Below are 24,577 nucleotides of genomic sequence, written 5' to 3'. Positions count from 1 at the left end.
CGCTGCCGAGCACCCACCCCAGGCCTTGCTCCAGGGTGGGGCCCTGGTAACGCCGGTCCGGGCGACGTAGCTTGCCTTGATTTTACTCTTTTCATAAGGGGCTTCTGAACCGCTCTTAGTCTGTCCCATCTCCCTGGACCTGTTTGCCATGGGTGACCCTACCAGGGGCACCCATGGCAGCCCCCGTCAACATAGCTCCCAGGATCATTCGGGCACTCAAACCCCTCCACCACGTTAAAGTGGTGGTTCAGGGCTCAAAACATTAAATCTAAAATGTGAAAGAGCTGCTGCAGCCTAATAACAAATATAAAAGTCTACAACTCTGCAAAATATTCAGTTTGTACCTGATGTCTAAAACAAGACAACAGTGGTACAGTTAGCTAAACAACAGGGACAGTGCAGTACAGTCACATTTATCATTGATATAGACTTTAGATCAAACACAGAAAAGAAACACATTTCAGTTGGAATGCTGAGGAGCATTTTTTGAATAAAATTATATCAGTTCATAACCTCTATAAGTACCATTCCTGTTTGCTTGTGTGCCCTGCAGATAGACCGCCTGTGGGACCACTTCCTGGAGTTGCTTCAGGGGGCGGAGAACGCGGTGTGCCAGGGCCTTCCTGTCCACAGACAAACTCTAGACCTCCTCTTTTCCTTCTCCTTCTGTGACCTCACTCAAACTGTCTCCCAGCTCTCCCACGCAGCCTACCAGGACCCTGGCCAGGACGCTGTGGAGATGTCCTCCAGGCTCCGTGTGTTGTGGACACATCTGCACATACGACAGGCCAGACTGGAGCAGCTCAGCTCAGACTATAACCTGCTACAAGGTAAGCATAGACTATATAATAGAAGTGGACTAAGGGAGTGTGACGTCACCCATAGTGTTCGGTTATAACCAAATGAAGCTCAGCTATAGCGGCTAACCTGCAACCAAGGACCATATTTGGCTCATGGGTTTCATGCTCGGCTTTCCAATCCCGAACAGGGCTTAGCAACAGGTTTGACTGACAGCCTTGTTGCTAACACTAGCGAGAGGGACTGCAGGGAAAGCAGGCACCAGATTTGTTGGTTAATACTATTCATATCTTTAAACATTTTAAGGAATGATGAGCCTGACAGCAGCAGTTACAGAGAGAGGGGCCACATTTTGCAATAGTCATGCAAGTCAATTGCATCCAGAACTTGAAGGAACCACTTTGTGCCTATGCTCACCTCTTACCTGGAACGTGGCGGCTAGCCATGCCTCTTTATATATACAGTCTATGAAGGTAACACTCCTCACTAGGGCTGGAATCCACTAAAGACATTCTTGATCGACTAAAGACTTTCTCTGTACGACAATTATTAGTGTAAAAGAAGGACATGGCATGGATGCAAAAGCTCTCAAAATTGTTAGGAACCTGCACAAAAAGCTACTATGTGTACAGAGAGAAACTGCATCTTTACTTTAAGTGAATGCAGATTAAACTGTCCAGTCTCCCAAAACTCCTACTAACTCAATGCATGCATTCTTCTTTCTGCTTTCTACCATGTTATAACATAGTTCCCTCGCCAAAAACATGCCTGAAGAGGTTTGGCAGCCATGCATGTTTGAGTAAGCTTGCAATTTCTGCCGGGCACTATTCGAACCCTCTTTGTAGTTAGCATATGAGCCCACGCCTCTTGTGCAATCCTCAGCACACAAGCCTACATCACCCATGCTCCCACATAACAATTTTCATAAATATACAAAAGATACAAAACAACGTGCTAAAACTTTACAAACCTATATATATATATATATATATATATATATATATATATATATATATATATTTATTTATTTATTTATTTTTGTATATAAAATAGTCTTCTAGTAAAAACTTTTGTTGACTAAGACATAGTGTCTTGAGTGATTAATTGACTAAACGACTAAAGCCCTACTCCTCACTATTTTGTGTGTGGTCTATGTCACCAGAGATACCTCAAGACCTGGACAGACTGACAAGAGTCATACAGAAGGTTAAAGCCAGGAAGGAGCTATGGGAGGTCCTGGCTGCTTCTGCAAAGTGGCTGGAAATATGGAAACCTGTGTTGTTTACTGAGGTAAGTATACAAATATCATCATTGTTGGGAAGTAACTGAATACGTGCACTGAAAACGTGTATTTAGAATGAGTAATGAGTATTAGTAACTGTATTCCGGTACAGTTACTTTTTCATTTGGTGGTATTCAGAATACAGTTACTTTCCTAAAATCCAAGGACATTCTTAGTCGACTAAAGGACTTGATCACACAATTTAAGCTTCAAACTGCACAGAATTTGTGAGGGAAATAGAAAGCAGCACTCTCGTAGTAAGTGCGTATGATATTTTTTCTTCTCTATTCTACATCATATAACAGTGAAATAAACATGAAGTTGTTTCTAATCCTATGTTGCGTCTTTACACTATAATTTAAATGCAACTTGATGTAAAAGTATTCCAAGTATTCAGAATACAGTACTCTGATTGAACCAGGTATTGGAATACATTACAACATACTAAATACCTGCTTCAAAATATATTTTGTAGCTAAATTGATTTTCAAAGTATTCATGCCATCACTGTATATGATAAATTTTTTCACAATGCAATACACATCACAAGATTTCAAAATATTGATTGAGTGATTTTGATGCTGATGGATGTAAATAGACACATTAGCACACATATTCCAAGTACAACAGGAGCAGAACATTAAAGCCACATTTATTTGTTGTGATACTTAAAAAGACAGCATGGCATAATGTTTTATGTACTTAACTCGTAACATTTTACTTTTTTTTGTGTTTCAGTTTGCTATAGTCTCTGTTGAGTGTGTCAGTTGAGTTAAAAGAAGACCAAAGTCAGTTTGGAAGCTAACTAGTACATTTTTACAGTATGTGGGTTTACGTGATGTCAATATTGTATATTGTAATCTAGAATTCACTAAATGGCGTTTTTCCTCCAAAGTGTAATAAGCAGTGAAGTACAGAATGTAGAGCACAAAACATGTGTGACAAGACCCCTGTTATGCAAACATGTAAACTTAAAGTCTATGCATCAAGGAATAGACTTGTCAGATGGATCAGATGGATCCCAGCGGCAGTGTTTTGACACAAGTAAGCCATACCTGAGATACAAGAGCTTCAAATGAATGTGTTGTTTGTTTTTAAATGTCATTATTTGAAATCCTGTACACAATGTTTAATGACCATGAGGTCCTTGTTTTTTGTCTTTTTCTTCCTCAAGACTGTTCTATTAATGGAAAAAAAGAATAATGCAACACTAGATGGAAATAAATTTTGTGACATTGCAGAAGCGAAATCGAACCAATGTCACAGCGAATGTGTGTCATAATCAAAGCTAAAGGCGGAACAACCAAATATTTTGGTGTCTTTTTTTTTCGCCAGGCAGTGTATTTCATGCGTAGAAATGTGGTTTTGACAGTGGTATTGGTATGATTTGAAACATGAATCAATACTGGTATAAAACAATATTTTTTTATTATCTCAATTTTATTTAGTATTCCAAATTAAAATAACTTCTACCTTTTAAAGCTAGATGTCAGATGTGAAACCTGTTGCCCCTCACCTTTCCCTGACCTTTGTTCAGGCTCACCTGTGCTCTCTGTCAGCTTTGGCCTGACAGATGGAATTACAGATGGTATTTTTTTCCCCAAAACCCCATAATCATCATCATAAAGTTCCTGTACATTCTGAGTGATATTCACTCAAAATTTTCACTTTTTTCAGATGGATGTGGTCCAAGCCAAACATGAACTGGAGGAGTGGAACTGGAGAGTCCATTCCATCAGCAGCCACATACCTCTGGATGATGCAGTTCTACACAGAGCCCTGAGTGAGCTGCAACAACAGCGCCACCAGCTGGAGGTCCTGAGCCAAATGAAGGAGCCCTGCCTCAAACACAAGCACTGGAGGGCCATTCTCAGAGGTGGAGTTTATTGATTACACAGCTTGGCTAATATCTCAGTAGATTACTGTTGTATCTTAACTTTAATCTAGATGTGGAGCAGTTTAGTCTTTATTGTCCCCTTGGAGAACAATACGGTGAAGTGCAGATCAAAACATTCTAATCAAGCAATCAAAATTAATTTATTTGTCTCCGAGGGGCAATTTAAGCACATTGAACAGTAAAATACAATAATAATATAAAAAATCCTGTGGAAAAAATCCTGTGGAGAGTGACATTCCTCAGAGCTTTTGCCCTGAGTGACATTCCTCAGGGCAAAAGCTTGCCTTGAAGCCCAGGCATCACAGCAGCCTGCTGCTGTCAATCCACTCTCTCTAAGTTTTGTTATGTCAGTTGGTGACGAGACATGACATACCCTCGAAGTGTTTCCGAAGTGTCTTTTGCCATATTTGGTGCAGAAAGTCTGTTGTATTGTTATAAAAAGTCTGCAGCAGAGCTAGCTTTATGATTTATAAAGTTTCATGTCATGGTAACCATGGGACAGCCTGGGCACTTGAGATCCTGGTTTTTGCTCTAATTCACTGCACATTCAGAGTATTGGGACAAGGTGAAAAACAGGAACCTGCAACCTCTGAATTGTTTTTGTCAGGTAAATTAACACTGAATTGTATTCTTTTGGCAGGTGTTGGTCTGGCTCATGTTAAAGTGCATGATCTGACTGTTGAGCAGCTGCTGTCCCGAAGACTAGAGCAACGTCAGCCTGTCCTGGAGAAGGTGAGATGTCCTTTACCAGTGGAGTATATTTTGTTTGGTGTGCCCTCAGTTGGTTGGTAGATCCATCGTCACTACTGGCAACATAAACAATTCTTATGTCATTGAGTAGTTCATTGTTGAGTTTTTTGCTTCTTAAATTCACCCATAGTCCCATAGTGAGTGCCTTTTATTGTCCTATAATCCCTCAGGCCTTTTTTTTATTTAGAGGAAACACCTAGTACCATTGCTCATGTTCACACAGTCACAGGAGCTGAAAGTGGATCTAACTGAATGTAAAATGTGACTCTGTATGGGGTTCTACATTATTATTAAAGAGAGTGTATTATTACACTTCTATGGAGTATTACTTGCTAACACAACATATTTAGATCACCATTATCATTTTTGAAAATGTTATCTTCACCAAAAAGTGCTATAGTAGTGTGCATCCCGCTAATGAAACTACTGCATATTGCATCAGGTCTGTGAAGTTGTACTGTATTGTTTAGTATCCTGCGCTTGTATATCTATGGAAAATTGTAACGCAGGAGCATGGGTGATGTAGGCTTGTGGGCTGATCATTGGACAGAATCACACTGCTAACTGTAAGAAGGGTTTGAATAGAGCCCAGAAGAGATGGCTAGATTACTCAAACATTATGGGTAGGAATATGTGTGAACAGGCATCAAATGGGGACTAGGACCAGGAAGAGTATGAGTAGAGTAAGAGTACAATATGGAATTTATATCACTCCATACTATTACTTCAAATTCATTTCTATACGTTGACAATTAGATGTGTGACCAATAGTATACCTGAGTAAGCATACTTGGTGACAAGGACTTTATTTTAATAACGCTACTTTTCAGATTTAATACAGTGCAGTAGTTATCTTTTGGATTCTGTTTATGTTCATGAATGTAAATAATGAGAAGATTGTCATTTGCAGATTTTCTGGGATGCCAAAGCTGAGCACAACATCGGGTGTGATTTCCTAAAGCTGCAAAAGCAATGGGCCGAGAAAGTCCTGACACTAGCACCTTTCCCTGTCATCTCTGCAGAACCACAGGGGAAGGGAGGGTCCTGCAAGAAGCACACCTGGACACTCACAGGTGAAATTGACAATATTTTAACTTAATGGCTCCATACCTGATTTTTACTGACTTAAAATGAACTAATTTTGTTTTTCACATTTTTAAAAGGTTTGCAGTGGTCCAAAGTTATTCCTCACTTACCATATGCTTTTCGAGCAATTATTCACTGCGATGAATGTCTAAGCACTTGTCACTTCTCTTCAGAGGCCAGTGACTGTAAAGCTAACAGCCTAACATGCTACCGTGCACTTCCTGATTTTCAGACTATATAATGTTTTATAATTAGAAGCAGACAGTACACAGTTGAATTACTTTGACCTCAAGAGCTGGCAATGCAATATATCTGTTCTGGCGCTAGAAGAATTTTGCCCAAATACATGAGAAATATTGAGTATAGGCCCTTTTAATTTGTCTTCTATATTATTTAGAAAAAATTTGAGGTATAAACATGGTTCCAGCTACTGTAGTATTCTACTCAAAAATTAGCTGTATGTTCACCCCTTCTCTTTACACATTAACCATTAAAGACACATTAATCATTAAACCCCCGAGCTGCATAACATTACTGCGCCAAACATGCATCCGTTCTTCGAGCAGGCTTGCTTCGCCATAGACCTGACTCATAATTTCGCCTGAAGGAGTGCATCCCACTTGCTTGTCTCCATGGAGATGTATTTGCATTGCTTAGAGGGTTTCACAGTATGGCTTCTCCAAAAGTTTTCCTTGGCTGTTTCTGATAGTTTTGTCTTTTTTTGATTTAGATATTGAAGTCCACCTTGCACAGATTCACTTTGATTTGGCCATTTTAACCAACATGTTTAAGTCACCGTACAGTGATGACTTCAGAGCAGAGTTGGATGAGTGGCTACAGTTACTTCATGAACTTGGTAAGACCCTTAACACATCTATGAAGAGATTTGAATTAGATATGAATAATTTGAATTGAAATGTGTTTTATTTAAACGTTTTGGGGTTTTTTTTACAGAAAATCTCCTTCATCTTCTTAAACGGTTCCAGCAAATGTGGACATTTTTGACCAAGTTGCTAAGCAGTTCATCTATACCCCTCTTACACACTGACTTGGTATGTCTCTGAATCTGCTTTATTATGGCATGATTTTATTTTATACTGATATGTAAATGTGCGTGTGTTTAAGTAATTGCAATCAAATTCAATATGCATTAAGGTTTAAATTTGTAAATCAAAGACTTCAAAACTTACAAACATGTTCCGAAATGCATGGGATTCTTGTATTAGCAGTTTTTGAACATGTTTAAAATGTGTAGTGTCAATTGAATTCTGAGTTTAAAAGAATACCACACATCACAGCTATGGATCAGAGCTGGATGACTGAGGGATTACACAGATATCCACACTTCACAAAGACAATGTGTGCAAGCACAAATGGAGCCAGCATGTACCAGCAGTCGTCTACCTGCTAAAACTGTTGTTGTTATGACATTGCTTTATATTTTGTGCCAAGATATCACTGCTAGTTTACAATCACCAAGCACTTCTCGTTGGTTTCTTAACCACAATTTTGAGGATCAAGTTAGTGAATTAGTGAAAGTGAAGGCATACTGGAGGGCCAAGTCTAGAATTATTCCTCGCTTTTCCACTCCCGGCACTTCAAAGATTACTTGGATTAGATTACATAGATAGATCCAGCCTGTGAGTCCTGTGACGCACAAGGCTACACAAGCGTCTAGCCATACGCTGCAGTGTGGATTTGGGATGGCTTCTGTCGCTGTGCCATGGCTAGCGAATGCTAGATCGCTAGCTAATAAAACATTTCCCCTGAATGATTCCCAACCTGGTGAGTCTTCCCCATTTTCAGAACTTTTATTACCAGGCTATTTCTATTTGAACTCTCCTCGGATGGTAGGGGGCTGGCAACATTGAACAAATCCAACTACAACTGTCGGCAGGTTCTGATTTCGAGTTTGGCGCTTCAGACTTTCACAGTAAGCCTTGACACCCTGGTCTTGTGCGATTTGGTGTTTTGCTCTCCAAAGTTGAATAAAGATTTTATTTAAGATTCACAGATCTCCTGACAGGCTTATTACTGCGCTGTGACCAGTTTTTGATTGTCAGGGATTTTAATATTCAGGTCTGTTGTGAATCCAGACCTCTGGCAAAATACTTTCTATATTTGACTGAGTTGTTAACTCAGTCAGCGTGGGCTCAACACATAAGAAAGGACACATCCTGGCCTTGATGTTCTTTGGCCTTGATGTAAATCTGATGGAGATTTGCAAAACATATTTTTCAAGTCACTTTGTCATGTTGTTCCCTCTAACACAAGTGTGGTTAATCCAGTGCTTCTCAATTATTTTCTATCATGCCCCCCCTACAACGGAGAAAAAATTAACCTCTTTTCCCTGAGATTTGGTTCTAGCTAGGCAGGATCTCTTTGTGTTTTATTGTTGTATTGCCTATGTGTTGTATTTTATGTGTATCTGTTTTTGTTTGTTGTTGTTTGTGTAAAGCATTTTAGGCAGCTTAAGTTGTATTTTAAATGTGCTATATAAAATGCAAAATGCAAATAATTGTCATTGCTAATCTCTCATTTATGGATTTAAATTTTTCCATAGTTGACGCTGTTCAAACCAGTGGATTCTAAATTTCGGAAAGTGATGAACCATATATCTAGGGACCCTCATGTTGTGCATCTCGCCTCAAACCACCCAACCCAACGCCTCCTTGGTGATGACCTTTTCAAGTTTCTCACTTCAGGGCTGTCTACATTGGACACCATTACCACCCAGACCATGGAGCTGTTGGATTCCCACCGGAGCCAGTGTTCCCGTCTGAGGTTTTTAAGTGACCGGGAAATCGTGCTGGTATTTTCCACACCTCCTAGCTCCTCCATGCTCCCGATTATCTGCAAGCTCTTTAGAGGGGTATACAAGCTTGAACTTACAGGCGATGATGTTAGCTTCGATAGCCAAGCCACACTGGGAGTTCTAGGTCATCTCCAGGAACGCCTTACATTTGTATCTCCGGTAGAACCTAGTCTCAACCCTGCGGAATGGCTATCTGACTTTGAAAAGCAGCTTAACTTGACCATGGCAGAACACATGAGAAAGTGTTCAATTATTAAGGAGCAGCTTGGACCTCCTAAGCAAGTTATATCTGATGATGACGGAAGACTGGTACAAACAAAGTTGTCAAATGATATAGCCAAACAGATTAAAAACACGTTAGGGTTGCTAGCGACACATCCCAGTCAGTGCCTGGAGGTGACAGAAGAGGCTGTGTGGTGCAGTGTCATGGAGGACGCTTTCCCAAATGCCATCAAAGTCAACAAACTCAAGTTCTACCTGAGAAGCAGAGTGGCAGAGCTGGGCCGTGTTATACGGGATAGAGCGATGCTACAGAAAGTTAGAGGTGTGACATCAGCTTGTGCACGCCACTTCCTCCGGGTATTGGTCCAGATGGCAATGAACCATTCTGAGAAGTTAAGCCAGCTCCACAGCATACAGGGGCTGCTTCATTCCTCCTTCCACTGGCTGAGCTTGTTCAAGTATCACCTAAATGCCCAAAGCAGCCAAGAACCTCTGTGTTTCGTTGAAGTCTTGAACCATCGACTACATTACGGTCACGAGTATGTTGGGTCAGCAGACTGGATTATTCCACATACTCCTTCCACAGAACGTGCTAAATTGGGCATTCTTTTAGCGCTATCAAATTTCAGGTGTGGCATTGTCAATGGTGCTTGCAAGATGTCAAAGACAAATCTCATTGTCCAGCTAGCAATGGCTTTAGGAAGGATGGTTTTCATCTTAAAGTGTTATCCAAGCGTTAGGCGCATCACAGTGGAGAATTTGTTGCTAGGTTCCCTTCAGACTGGGGCCTGGCTTGTGCTGGACTGTGCAGACTTACTCTCGACAAAGGTTTCTACAATATTAGGGCAAGTTTTGATTGAAATTCATGAGTCTTTCTTCAAAATGACAAATGAGAGCAAATTTCCTTTTAATCCTATATGTAATATTACTGTATCTGACAAACAAGTCCCTGCTTCGTACAACTATGGCTGTATTATGGTTTCATCTACAGCACAAACACGTATCTTTCCAGAAGATCTCCAAGCTGCTTCTAGACCAGTTGCGTTAACCCAACCAGATTACAAGTTCATTGCTGAAATCATACTCGCATCCATGGGTTTTGTAGATGCCAAGTACCTGAGCCAGCGTCTGGTCTCACTCATCAGTTTTGCGAAGGATTGCTCATGTCTGCCTGGCTGTAAAACCCCAAATGATAGCTGCTTTTTCCTCATCTTACAAAATATAATTACCTCATCCAAACCATACTTGGAACAGTCTATGAAGCAGAGAAACTTAACAGAACAGAATGGGGCTGTGTTCACGGTTGCGCAGAGTTTAATTGAAGAAGCTGCAATCTGCAAATCGATACTTTCGGTTCTTCTTCCTTGGGCTCACGAGCTTAACAAAGCCAGAGATTTCCAACAACTTATCAAAGATACGTTCCCGGTAGTTTGCCAGTTTCCATCACTAGAACATTATCTTGAAGACCATGAAAAATCCGAAGTAAAAAACGCAATTTTGAAAGTATTGGAAACTAATCATTTACAGCCTGATGTGGAAATACTTAACAATGCTCTTACAGTTTACCAACATCTTAAATCTGGGGAAGCAGTAATACTCAGTGGTCCCAGTGGCAGTGGAAAGACAAGCTGCTACTCGGTTTTGGCTGGAGCTCTCAATTTGATGGCCACCAAATCAGGCAAACAAGGCGTAGCATCGAGAAGTTTTGTGAAGCCTATAGTCTTGTTTCCAAATTCAATGTCTTGGGAAGAACTGCTCGGCCATGACTGTGACCACAAAGGCTGGCAAGATGGTGCGCTCACAACTTTCTTGAGAAACTGTGGTGATGGTGTAGTGAACTGGCTTGTGCTGGATGGAGAGGAACTGAGGAACCGAGCAGAGGAACCAAGCTGGGTGGACATTATAGCCACACTGTACCGCTCTCCTGGTGCATTCATGTGCTTGGCTTCAGGAGAGTACATCATACCTCCTCGAGAACATCTGCGGGTCCTCCTAGAAGTGAGCGACCTAAGCACTGCCAGTCCTTCAGCCTTGACAGCGTGCAGCCTGGTCAACTTCACAGGCATTGAGCTGTGGAAGGCGGTGTGGAAGAGTCAGATGGACAGGTTCTACCAAAAATATTACTTGAACAACTTTGTGGTGGATATGTGGGAGAAGCTGGCTGAAGATCTGTTCCCTGCTACGCTGCAATTACTTGGTCAAAACTGTTTGTCACCTTCCAAGCACACAGAGTCAGGATCTTCTAGGAGGCCTCCAGAAGGACTTCAAGAAATCACGTCCTTTTTCCGCATCTTAAATGCCCTCATCCAGCACTTTGAAGTATGCCTAAATGTCCACAATCCTGAAGAGGCGGATGGCAGAGGTACACAGCTTTGTAATGTTGGCAAGTTATTATAGATCTGATATTAACCAACTTTAATCTACATTTGCAGGCATTCCTCCACTTGGGTCCTACACAACTTGGACCAGTGTAGAAAATAATGTAACCATGCTTGCGAGGAACTGTTTTTTGATGGGCTACATTTGGGGCTTTGGTGGACATCTTGATCCCAGGTAAAGACCAAGAGAGACAGAAGGGAAAATGGAGGTTAGGCAGAGACATGAGAGCAGTGGGTAGAATAGCCACAAATAGTTACTCATGTAGAAATATTTGCCCAATAAATGACTGAAGTAACATTTAAAGTATTTTGTGAATCAGTTTATCAGCTGAAAGTGAAAGGACAAAAAAGTGTTTAAATAGCATACACCATAAAAATGTGAAGAATTAAATTACATCTGAAGGAGTGCTGCAAGAAACACAAATGTTCAAATAATTTCATATTGTTAACATTAAACCTTTCTCACAGTGGGAAGAGTAACTAAAACTCAATAGTACTGTTACTCTAAAATAGTTAAGGAAGAGTAAAAATATTGTCTGAAAGCTACTCAAAACTACCTAACTGTTAACATTATATTTCCCTTTAGATTGTGGCTCCATTTCCAGCGCATTGTTCGCGAAGTTCTGGTAAAAAGTCGGTACCGGATCCAGGTTCCTGAAGGAGAAAGTGTTTTTGAATACTTTGCCACCTCTGACAGAAGTGTATGTCTGCAGACCACATTGCTAACCAGTCACATCTCCCCCAAGGTACGGAAAACTACATTGGTTTATGCAAAGTGGACTTTTATCAGATTTTAAAGCAGACTTATTCTGTAAAATCAACTTTTCAGGGTTTTTAACCATGTTATAGTTGTTTCCTCTCACCATTTTCTTATCCGAAGTTGCAGTTGGAGTGATTCATGCATGTTTGAGCAATCTTGAATTGCTTATTTTCAAGACTCCATTTTGCTGATTAACAAATAATTCAGTGTGCTTTTGCTCTTCTCTCAGTATGGGGTTTATACACACCTTCTGAACATCATGTTGGAGGCCAGGCAGCCGGTCCTTCTGGTAGGGGAGCCTGGCTCAGGAAAGACCACTGTGTGCAGGAGTTTGCACAGCTTCAAAAGGCCGTGTGTGGGCCTGAGTGGCAGGGGTGTCCTGGGTTCAGACCTGATCACTGTGTTTCAGAGCACTACACCATCCTCCACCCTGCTCCTGTTTGTGGACGATCTACACCAGGCGGTCACTGGTGCGTAGTGTGGTATAAAACTAGTACGTGTGCCTTTACGTTCTCTTTCCATGGAATCATGTAGGTGATGTAGGTGACTATGGCAATAAAAGTCTTCTGATTCTGATGTGGCTCCCTTCAGAAAGTTATATACTGTATCTTTAAGTCAAAGTGCAAGCCTTTATTTTGTTAAATGAATGTGTAAAATCACAGCTTTTCAACAAAGTGAAACTTAACTGTAATAAAAATATGACTCAGGCATAGTTCACACTTCAGGTACCTCAATAGACCTAGCTAACAGACAGAGACTGTAAACAGGTGTGTTAGTTTCAGTGTAGTTAGCTCCTCCCTTCAGACAGATATAAGACACCAGTGTCCACCAGCAGTCTGACCAGAACTGAATAAGTGGCTTGGATGAGCAGCAAAACATCTTCACTCAACTTTTTGTCAAGTTGACAGAATCATTTTTTTTCTTTTATTATTGATCATACCTGGACGACTGAGGGATTACACAGACAACTTGACTGTGAAGCATTTTGGGCATCTTGAAAGGCACTGTATAAATCCATCCATTGTATTATTAACTGCTGTAAAACTGATATAAAGTTTGGTACTATCCCACCAAACCCTCATAAGTAGAAAAAACATGAAAACCTGTCATATGCACTGTAATTACAAGTCGGGCCTGGACTTAATGCACTAGTTAAGGAACATGCATGATGTTCATGCTGTAAACATGGCAGATTGTAACCATGGGTGCCAAGGTGGGTTAAGTGTTTTGCTTAAGGACACAACAGTATGCACTAGACTAGAGGACTGTTGCCCCAGTATGGCTGCAACTACCTGCTACTCTCACCAGTACTAACAAGGCCCAACCCTGTTTAGTTGCGGAGATCAGACTGTCAGATGCGGCATTCTCGAGGTGGTTGTATACTAATTTATCAGTAATATTATTATTATTATTATTATTATTATTATTATCTCAATGAAAAAAAAATATGATGCAGTAACTTAATTTTGTGTGAAATGTCCAAAGTCAAGCACTATCCCACCAAATCAAGTAATTACAAAAATATGAAAGTCTGTCATATGCACTTAAAGTAGAAGTAGTATTTTTAACCACAATCCCTAATGCTTTATTTATTTTTTTAAATCCTCCTCTCTTGCCCTTTCAGATACAGCCAGTACAACATCTCCAGCTTTGGAAGTTCTGAGGCAGAGCATGTCGACAGGGGGCGTGGTCCTGTTCCGTGACTCCGCCATCCAGCCTGTGACCACCAAAAACATCTCGTACCTGTGCTCCAGCTGTGCACCCCCTCACGGTTCCCCGCTCTTCCCCCGCCTCACCCATCTCTTCTGCACTTTCACACTGCCCGCCCTATCTGCCAACGTCATACTATCTCTGCACTCCCCTGGTCTGCAGCTATGGATGCAACCTCTACTCCCAAACCCTTCAGAAGTAGCATCTTGTATAGTGTTGGCTACCCACGATCTGTATTTAGAATTGCAGGACCATTTCGGGCAGTACCTCTTCTCCATTCATGATTTACAGAAAGTGTTCCAAGGAATGACTCTTTGGCAAACTAATAATCTCAATAGACCTACAGCTATGACTGAGCCAAACTCAATCCTGCTGAACATTGTGAAACTGTGGCTACACGAATGCAAGCACACGTTTATGGATAGATTATGTGAACACAGACAAAGTTCAAATCTGGAGAAAATTATGGTCGATATCACCAGAGCTCATTTTGGGAGCATGTTGGAACAAGCAGAAGTGTTGAAAAATACGGAAAATTCTCTTGGAAAAGATCAAACTATGGACAGTGTAAAAGGTCTCATTTTGGAGTATATTAGGAATTCAGATGTTGTTTATTGTCCAGATCTGCTTGCGTTGCTAAAATCAGAGCCAAATAGAAGCAACTCAAGGCAGATCACTTATAAGGAGTATACGGTTGATATTCTTACTGAGGTCCTCCAAAATTTCCTTGACGAAAAGACTTCCAAAGTTCATGATGACATTCCCTATGACTTTCTCCGCACATATGTTTTGCACCCTCAAAGGGCGCGTCAGCTGGCACACATCTTCCGTGCCCTGCTTATACCTGGAGCTCATGCGGTCCTCCTGGCCTCCGACAGGGGCACTGGCCGTCGATCCACCGCCCGCTGTGCCGCGCTGCTGTCTGGGTCAGATCTGCTGGAGGTCTATCCGGCCAATGAGGAGGAGCTGTCAGCAGTGCTGAAGGAGGTGGGAGACAGGAGCCGGGTGAACGGGGCGAGAGTGGTGGTTCTGGTGCATGAGGATGTGACCACGGCCGTGAGAGAGCACCTTCTGCTGGCCTTGGTGCAGGGCTGTCTGGGCTTGCACACACAGGAGCAGATAATGCAGCACGTTGCCGCAGTGACATCCAACGGCCTGTCACAGCGCTACCATTTGGACCAGTGGATGTTGGACAAGTAAGACAAGTGTACAGGGGGTGGAGTGTAGACTGATAGCGTAACTGCTAATATAACAAAAAAAAAGACAGACAGACAAGAGCCCATTTTGCGCTATTTTGTGATCTATGTTATTATGTTTCTTCATCTAAAACATACCTGGAGTTGTTTTGTTTCGTTCCCACATGTTTAACACACAAATCTTCAAATCTAATTTAGGAAGTGCTACATTGTGTTTTTAAACTCCGCACACCTTCACTAGAATCATTTGGATGATTTCAGCCCTAGAACTGCATATCTCTACTGAACAAAGGTAAAATGTTAACTACGTTAACTTTCAAACTACTTCTACATGTTATCACAAGGTGGAAGAGAGCATTTTGAGCTGTGGAGATGGAGACAGAGTAATAATAAAGGGTTACTCAAATGTGTGAATGAAAAGAAACACAACTCGGGTATGTTTTTTATTCTTACTATTCTAATATGGCTAAAAGCTCAAGAGAATCATTTTATGTAATATATGACCTTGAAATTCATTAACCATAAAAGACAGGTGATGAAACGTTAATCTAGAAATGAAAATTTATATTTCAGTAACCTTTAACTCTTGAAATGGTGAACAAGAACAGATCTTACCGGTTTGAGCATTGGATAGGATCATACTGCTAACCATAAGGAGGGTTCAAATAGGGCCCGGGAGAGATAGCTGGATTACTCATGCATGCATGATATCTAAAACCTCTTTAGGCCTGTTTTTGATGAGGGAATAATGCTTTAACATGGTGGAAAGCTCCAAAAAGTCAATTTTACATAATACCTCCTCTTTAAAATCAAAACGTTCTAAAAGTTTGAAAATGTTTGAAATGGTAACTGCTAATATAGTTGAACATTTAGCACCTCATGCAATATGTTCATAAGGAGATGATGGATTGTAGCTATGGATATGCATGGGCTTCCATGGGATTTTGATCTGTTGCCCTACATTTGATCTCACAAACTCTTTCATATACCAGCGTGCTTCAACACCAAGGGCCACGAGGGTTAAGTATCTTGCTAAAGGACACAATGGCAGTATTTACTATACTAGAGCTACTGTTGCCCCAATGCTGCCCCAGGTTTTCCCAGCTACCTCCCATCCAAGTAATGACTTGCTATACATGCTATAAGCATTTATCATAGTTATTCTGCTTAATTCAACTATGATACAGTAACTTAACTTTACCTGTTGAACATGTAATGCTTTTCTCTGATTGGCTAAAGGTTCTTGGGCCAAACCTACAAGAACGTCCACGTGGTCATGCTGCTGCCACACAGCTGTACAGGCCACGCCCCCTCCAGACTGTGCAGTGTAAGTATATTTTTATGACCAGAAAGAACTTGCTTAGTTGGAATTACAACAGGTGAGATAAGTGTCACTGTTTAATCAGTCCCTAAAATAACAGTACAGTCACAAGCTAGCTAGCATTAGCCAACAGTTTTTCAGTTAGTTAGATTTCAAACAAAAAGGTGAGAGAGACTTTAAACTAGGACCCTGAACTAAGCTCCTGAAAATGTGTTGTTTAAATGTTTTTTGTTTTTTTTCTTGAGTTTTCAGATTATGTTAAAACTTTTTTTGTGCATTGTGTCACCATGGTAACTGCTGAACATTCCATACACATATGTAGATCACTCCCAGCTTGATGTCACTGCAAAGTATCAATATGGCAAAATATTGCCTATGGTGCAATCTCTTATAGATACTTTGCGGTAACACCACTGTGGATAGATATAGATCAGTAGTACTTTTCTATTCCTATGTGGCCTTATGTCTGTGTAATCCCTCAGTGTCCAGGTAGGTTCATAGTGGTCCATGGCAGTATACTAGTCTATGAGTCTTCTACTCGTTATGATACAGCTCAACATCATTCTAATTCAGGTAGCGCTCATTCATGATTGTGACTTTTAGTGTCAATACCTGGTCAAATGAGTGTCTAGTGTCAGTACAGGTTTTAATATACACTGCCTGGCCAAAAAAAAAGTTGCCACCTGGATTTAACTAAGCAAATTGTTAGGAACCTCCTGCAGTTGGTCAGGTCTAGGTTAAGCAACAGTCTGTGCTCAAAGAATGAGGTCAGCTGACACCTGAATATACTGAATGACCAGGTTATTCCATCAATAGATTTTTTGGTGAAGCAACAGTCTGTGCTCAAAGAATGAGGTCAGCTGACACCTGAATATACTGAATGACCAGGTTATTCCATCAATGGATTTTTTCTTCCCTGATGGCACGGGCATATTCCAAGATGACAATGCCAGGATTCATCAGGCTCAAATTGTGAAAGAGTGGTTCAGGAGCATGAGACATCATTTTCACACATGGATTGTCTAGACCTTAACCCCATTGAGAGTCTTTGAGATGTGCTGGAGAAGGCTCTGTGCAGCAGTCAGACTTGACCATCATCAATGCAAGATCTTTGTGAAACATTAACCCAACATTGGATGGAAATAAATCTTGTGACATTGCACAAGTGAAATCGAAACAATGCCACAGCAAATGTGTGCCGTAATCAAAGTTAAAGTTAGAAAAACCAAATATTAGAGTGTGTGACTTTTTTTTTGGCCAAGCAGTGTATTTCATGCATAGAAATGTGGTTTTAACAGTGGTATTGGTATGATTTGAAGCATGAATGAATACTGGGGTAAAACAGTAATAGAGTATGTGACCTTTTTTTTTTGGTGGTGACTTTTTTTTGGCCAGGCAGTTTAGATTACTGTCTGATTTCACTTCAAGAGGCCCTTTTGTTCAGATTCTGTCTCAAAGTTCCTCATATTTATACACACACATACACATTATGTCTTTATCACTTCTACATAAACAGACAGAAATTACGGACAGCAGGCTCATGCAGTGTTTGAACTTTATACACATCACAGACAGACGTGTATCGAAGAGAAGTGAGTGGGATATTGACAGTATGAATGTGTTGGATAATGACATTCAGATAGCAAAGCATCAAATATGTGTTAAAGCGTGCCTGTTGATGGAGATTCAAGTATCGCTCTAAATTAGGGATGCACCGATCCATTACTGAAAAATTGGCTGAATCAGATATCGGCTTCCAAGCACCGGTTCAGCCCATATCCTGTATCCTTTAAATGAACAAAGTAGTCTACATACACAGATTGACCAAGAGCTGTTTTATGGAACCACTTCTACAACAACAGCCCACATCGACCTGTTGAATCCACAGTTTGTTTTTTGTTCTCTCTTCAGAGCCAGATGAAGAGAGCAGTGAGGCACAGCTGCTGTGTGGAGTTCTATCAGCCATGGTCCTACCAATCTCTGCTGTTCACTGCAGACCGCTGCCTCCAGACCAGTGCATGTATGTGAGGGACAGCATGTACACTACAAAAGCTATGTGTTTTTAGATTTTAGGTTTTGGGTCCAATGGATATAAGTTGTCCCATAAGAAACAAATAAATTGTACCATCTAAACCTAAAGATGATTTAAAGAGGGGTATTGTACATCTATGGGGTATTAACTGCTAACACATAACATATTTAGATCAGTGTTACCTTTTATTGTTTTGAAAATGCTATATTTGCTGAAAACAATGCATTAACATATTTTAAAAGTTTCACTTTCATTTTTGACCCCCCACCTTTCCCAAGTCAGCTTCAGAGCACTATCACAACACAATCTGCATGCTTCCCGCTAATGAAACTACTACACGTTGCATCAGGTTTGTTGTGTATAGTTTTGTATCATCGTTTTTTATATTTATTGGGGAATTGTTGTGACGTGTGCATGGGTGACGTAGGCTTGTGGGCTGAGCATTATACAGAATCTTACAGAAGACTCCAAAAAGTCAATTTTGGATAATACCCCCTCTTTAACTTTGTCACGGTACATTTTTTAATGCTACAGGCATGGTCATTTTCACTGTCTGCTATCTTTTTATCCCTGTCCTTGAGGAGCACCTGTTTAGATTTTTCCCTAAGAGAACTCTGAGTTCTCACATTTCTTGTGTTTTTACTGCACCTAAAGATTATTTAATATTTCATTTTGACATAGAAAATGTGAATTAATGTTAATTTGCTTTGCTCAAAACAAACTCCACAACCTTGTGTGGTAATTTATAAATGTGTCTCTAGGCACTACTGGACATTTAAAAATAATAATAATAATAAAATCAACTTTTACTTAAAGGTACATTATATAACTTTTCACATTGCCTGCATGATTCCGTGGAAATAGAAAGTTAAAAACCATATTTAGCAACATTGTCCATTGTCCATACTTTTATGTCCTACTATGGAAGATAACGGCTGAAGGAATAACATTTCCATGGAAACAAGCAGGACGAGCTCCTTCTCCAGGGCAAATAAGAGTCAGGTTTGTGAAGATACAAAAAACATTCATCCACTTTTCTGTTTTTGGGATAAAAAGTGGCTTTTTGGCTTTGCTTGGATTTAGGAATTTTCCTTTGCATATTCATTTACAGTTATGTCTTTATTCCTCAAAATTAATTGGAAAAATACGCCTCCTTATCTAACTCCCCTTAGATCTAATCTGTAACTTGCTTACAGCTTGTTTACACACCTTCCACATACATTTTTTTTTTCTCTGACCCAAATCTTCACCTTTATTTCAGACACAGGAGACTCAGTGAGCAGTGTAGCAGAGGCCATGGCCCGGCTCTACCTGTGCGCCCGTTACTACACCACCTCTCTGCTCAGTTACCAGCCCTTCAGCCCAGCCACCTACCTGGAGTGTGTAGGCCACTTCTGTGAGCTGTTTGCCCTGCTACAGAGGAGAGCCCTACAACATGCCCACCGGTACCATATGCTTTTATATGCTATTATATATTTCTGTTGTTACGGAGCTTCAAGGCTAAAGCTAGTGTGTGTTAGATTGGGAGCAGTGGTGTCTAGCCTGGAGAAGATGACCAGCGTGGCCCTGGAGAGACTGCACACACAGAGGGAGAAAGTTCAAGCCATAGAAAAGGTATGGCAACTTCAATGGGTATGGAGGACTAAAGGGGAGAGTGAGGGGGGAGGAGGGAGGAGATCTAGAGGACCTAAAGGGGAGAGTGAGGTGGGGGATGAGGGGCAGGGTCTGCAGGACTGAAGGGAGAGGGTGAGAACATGTCACTATAATTTGTGGTTGCTGTTGTAAATGTGTGTCACTGTCCCCTGAATGGTGCCTGTTGCAGGAGGAGGAGGCGGTTCTCAGGGCCCTCACAGAGCAGGAACAGAGGCTGCAGGACGCCCAGCGCAGCATAGACCTAGAGGAGGTCCAGCTCGCACAGCTGGAGAAGGACATCCAGAACACCCAACTTAAGGTACAGAGTGGAGCCTCGTATGTTCATTTGGGTCATGAACATACGCTGTCTGTGCTCATGTGGTCATGTTATCCAAGAAAGTCCAGATTTTTGTCACAAGTATAAACTGATTAATGATTGGTCTACTAAAGCTGCATTGCCCAAATCTTATTTTGTAAATTAATTTTGAGTGGACGCAGTTAGCAATACCCTAATTTCCCCTATAAATATATGCTTTCATTTTCTGCGTAAGACAACTGCTACTTTGGATCTGCGCAAGCATGTTCTGAAATACATGTACCATATTTTCCGGACTATAAGTCGCACTTTTTTCACAGTTTGGCTGGGGGTGTGATTTATACTCAGATACGACTTATATGTGAAATTATTTAAAATATATAATTTCACCTCTTCATTACTGTCACATTGACAACCGCGTGAGGACACATTAGGCCTGTGTACCAGTGTCTTCTACTCATATGCCATTGAAAATCAACATTAAAAAAAGAAAAGAAAATGGTATTCTGCTGAGTCTGATGACAGCCACGCAGAAGAGGAAGTGGTGCTTCATCTATTTCCAGAGCAGGCGGAGTTGTTCAGACACAACACCGAGGATGAAGAATTCAATGGATTTAGTGATTTGGAGTGCGATAGAGAGTAAACTTGTTAGCTTGTTTTTTCTGCTTTAGTTATCTGATTAACTGTTAATATCTTATGTTAACATACAGGACACATATTCAGTTCGGTCTATGCTTCATGTAGCTGAATAAATATAAATGTGTTACGTTAGAGTGATGTACTGATATTCAGCCTGTTGTTCTCTTTTTTATTGTTATTATTATAACTTGCCTTTAAAGATAAAATTTCTGTTCTTGGTCTCGGATTTTGTAAAATAAATTTCACCAAAAAATGCAACTTACATATGTTTTCTTCATTATTATGCATGTTTTGGCTGGGGCGATTTATAGTTCAGAAAATATGGTAATTATTGTATTTGTTGGTTCATAGAGCTATTTAAATCTTTATGTAAATCCTCCATGGATGTGTTTTAAAATAAAACATTTACTTAAAACATAAATTGTAAATCAAATTCAAATCGCAAATCTTTTTTTCCCCAATCACATTTTGCACATTTTATTGCTGTTGAACAGGAAATGCAGTATCAATTGGAGCAACAATTAAATCATAATCATAATATAATTATTGAAAGAATGTTGCAGATTTATAACACAGCAAAATCCCATATCTCTCCCAGCTCTCCCCAGCAGTGCAGTAATGTGGTTGTGTGCAGGTGCAAGAGGCTCTGGAGTCTGGTGTGAGAAAGGTGACCAGCCTGGACCTGTGTGTGCTGGAGGAGGTGCGGGGGTACAGAGATCCTCCTCAGCCTGTGGTCATGGTGCTGGATGCTGTGTCCCTGCTGTTCCACCACCCCCCAGGCTGGGACAGTGCTAAACACCTGCTCAGCCAGGAAGACTTCTTTCAGGTCTGTATCACTGTCATCCACAGGAAACAACACAGCTTTTACATCTATGATCAAAGCCCTCACCTGTATTCACTGACACACAAACATGCCTATCAATTTTTATTTTTACATATATAAATAAGTTGTGAAAATTCCACATTGATTGGTAACTGGGGCGTACGAAACAACATGAATATTTTTTTTTTTTCCTTGTGGGAAGCAATAAAAGTGTGGGTGCAGTTGTGGACTGGGGAGGCACAGGAAGTCTCCTGTACATGCAGTGTGAACATCATGGATAAAAGTTTAGGAAGCACCAAGCTAGAGGACAGCAGCCAGGCCAAATGTAATATTTGTATAAATCTTTAATTTGTGTGCTGTAGTGAATCAACACTGTACCTTTAGTCCCACTTTAATATCAATATAGTAGAGAAGTAAACACCTAATCTGTCCAAAACCACCAACAGAGCTGCTAAACTGGGCAGTGCCTGGAGGACTAAAGGGGAGAGTGTAGGGGAGGAAAGGAGTGGTCTGCACATATGAGGAACAGTGTGATTGATCTAAGGGGTATCCACACTTTAAACTCCACATCTGCAGACAGGTTTTTGTAATCCAAAAAAAGTGGCTGTAATCAGGGCCGAGGTTCGTGGTATGTGTCGATACCAAATACTTGAAATTGGCAGTGGCCACTGGAGGCAGGACACCATTTTTATTTTTGACCAGAAAGCTGCATATACTGTATACCTAGTTTGCAATAAAAATCCACCAAAATGGACTAGAAACAATAGACAGTGCTGTTCAAACACCATTTTTATACAGTTTACTAGCAAAAAAAAGTTTATTTAAGTTTTCCATGCTCTGCCATTTACAGTGGGTTCAGGAGGCACAGGTGATGGCTATGTGTCATTGGATGATTCTTTTGTCACAGACTTACTGTCACATGGAGGTTTTGCTTCATGTGTGATGCTGACTGTGAGTGCCTGTTGTTCCAGGAGCTGGAGTACTTTGACCATTGCAGTGTGTCCACACAGCAGCTGCAGAGGTTGGGCACACTGGTGCACAGCCCTGCGTTTGACCCAGAGCTGGTGCGAGAGGCCTCTCAGGCCTGTGAGTCCCTGTGCCACTGGGTGCTGGCAGTGTATCAGTGCTGCAGGCTACATAAGCATGTCGAGAAAAGCCGATGCCTAGAGAGGGAGGCCACAGCTGCCCAAGAGCGCCTCCATGTGGCCCGGAGACACAAGGAGGACATATGCCACCAGCAGAAAACACTGAAAGTGCAACTCCACAATGTACAAGAGCGACTCTTCAGCCAAACATCTGAGCTCCAACAGGCTGAGTATCTGCACAGAAAGGCCACGTATACTGTGGACAAGCTAGGGACATATGTGACTGTATGGAAGGAGGACACGCAGGTACCAGCACATTCTAGTCACATACTGTAGAATCGTACTGTTTAGTGTCAGTGCAATACCCTGTGTCACCCTGTTAAACCACTTCAGGCCAGGGCCTCAGTACTGCAGTATGTGAGTAAAGTCTACTCACATAGATGACTTGTTTTGTTCTGTAGCAGGCAGCTGTGACCCTTGCGGCCCTGCCTGGGGATGCCCTCCTCACTGCAGCTGTCCTCTCATACCTGGGCCCATTCGGACCAGACACGCGATGTGAGCTGGTGACAAAGTGGAGAGCACTGTTTGAGACGGGCAGGATGTGTCCTGTATCAGAGGACCCAAGGGGGCCCATGTGTCCTCTGAGTGTCAGTGATCCGTGTGGCTCCTCCTCTCCTCTTCTGTTTGTTTCGCCGCTCCCACAGTTGCCCCTGGCTCGGGTGCTGGGAGTGAGTGAGAGACAGCTCCAGGGGGAAGCCCTCTCCAGCCTCCTGCTCCCTCTGGTGTTCAGTACCTGCACCCACAACTGTCTGCAGCTCTGCCCTCTGCTGGTCGATCCCCACCTCCGCTTAGACACCAGCTTGTCCCACAGCTGTTTCAGAGGTAAAGCCTCTGCAAGAAGTCATTTTATGCTTTCATTTACCATCTCTTTTACTCCAGTAGCTTTTTGCTCTTTCAAGAGCCTTTACTTTATTTTTTAAGCTATAGGCAAAATTCTCCCTTATACATTTAAAACCTAATGGACTTTTTAGGTTCTTTGGAATCCTGTGACATAACATAAACACATCAAATTTCAGGAGTAGGCATTATATGTTTGTCCTGATAATAAAGGGTATATTTCACTGCAGGAGACGACATGAAGACCATAAAGAACTTTGAGGTAGAGCTTTGTGCTGATGACCAACACTTACTGGAGAAGGTGGAGCAGGCCATGGTGACAGGTGCTGACCGGAACTTATACAGAGGGTGTGGTGACTGGTGCAGAGGGCTCATACAGAGGTGTGAAGACGGGGGGCTCATACAGGGGAAGTCATGACAGGTGCAGACAGAGGGCCCATACGGGATGGTGTGGTGATATGTTTGGGCAGGGGCTTGTACAGGGAGATGCAGACAGAGAGCCCATGCATGGGGGTGTTGTGACAGGTACAGACAGAGGGCTCATTAAGGGGTGGGGTGGGGGTGTTGGTGCTAACAGGTGCAGACAAGGCACATAGAGGGGTGTGGTGACAGGTGCAGACAGCGGCTCATATAGGGAGATGTGGGGACAGGTGCAAACAGAGGCCTCATAAAGGGCAATGCCATATTTTTCTCTTCTTAGGGGCCCGAGTCTTGGTGAGGGCCACAGAGCGGGCACCGACCTGTCCACGGCTCCTCTCTTTACTGTCCCAGCAGCAGTTTGTCCCATCAGGAGAGATGCGTCACCCCAGCTTCAGTCTGGCCTTCTCCACTGCTCTTCCTATGCACAGGTTGACCACTGGTAAGAGCCCTGAATCTAGTACTTATTGGGACTAAGTAAGAGATAATAAAACACTTTATGCAAGAGGGAAAGAAGTTTA

The 24,577-nt window shown here is 41.6% G+C and overlaps 1 protein-coding gene across 1 annotated transcript in view; it reads left to right on the top strand.

Moving 5' to 3' along the window:
• The window catches only part of LOC117370472 (dynein heavy chain domain-containing protein 1-like), a 75,072-nt gene that overhangs the window by 32,755 nt on the left and 17,740 nt on the right, over positions 1–24,577 (top strand). Inside the window, exons 15-36 of the mRNA XM_055221766.1 lie at positions 554–830; positions 1,961–2,088; positions 3,758–3,956; positions 4,618–4,709; positions 5,638–5,800; positions 6,544–6,669; positions 6,768–6,865; positions 8,377–11,212; positions 11,283–11,403; positions 11,815–11,974; positions 12,218–12,458; positions 13,613–14,894; positions 16,134–16,221; positions 18,127–18,235; positions 19,509–19,692; positions 19,789–19,861; positions 20,070–20,198; positions 21,469–21,660; positions 22,629–23,048; positions 23,204–23,624; positions 23,870–23,962; positions 24,340–24,498. Of these exons, the coding sequence (XP_055077741.1) occupies positions 554–830; positions 1,961–2,088; positions 3,758–3,956; positions 4,618–4,709; positions 5,638–5,800; positions 6,544–6,669; positions 6,768–6,865; positions 8,377–11,212; positions 11,283–11,403; positions 11,815–11,974; positions 12,218–12,458; positions 13,613–14,894; positions 16,134–16,221; positions 18,127–18,235; positions 19,509–19,692; positions 19,789–19,861; positions 20,070–20,198; positions 21,469–21,660; positions 22,629–23,048; positions 23,204–23,624; positions 23,870–23,962; positions 24,340–24,498 (7,591 nt within the window). The remainder of the gene's footprint in view (positions 1–553; positions 831–1,960; positions 2,089–3,757; positions 3,957–4,617; positions 4,710–5,637; positions 5,801–6,543; positions 6,670–6,767; positions 6,866–8,376; positions 11,213–11,282; positions 11,404–11,814; positions 11,975–12,217; positions 12,459–13,612; positions 14,895–16,133; positions 16,222–18,126; positions 18,236–19,508; positions 19,693–19,788; positions 19,862–20,069; positions 20,199–21,468; positions 21,661–22,628; positions 23,049–23,203; positions 23,625–23,869; positions 23,963–24,339; positions 24,499–24,577) is intronic.

Source organism: Periophthalmus magnuspinnatus, chromosome 1 (assembly GCF_009829125.3).
Source record: "Periophthalmus magnuspinnatus isolate fPerMag1 chromosome 1, fPerMag1.2.pri, whole genome shotgun sequence".
Lineage (NCBI taxonomy): Eukaryota > Metazoa > Chordata > Actinopteri > Gobiiformes > Gobiidae > Periophthalmus > Periophthalmus magnuspinnatus.
This window is presented reverse-complemented; position numbering and strand designations above follow the sequence as displayed.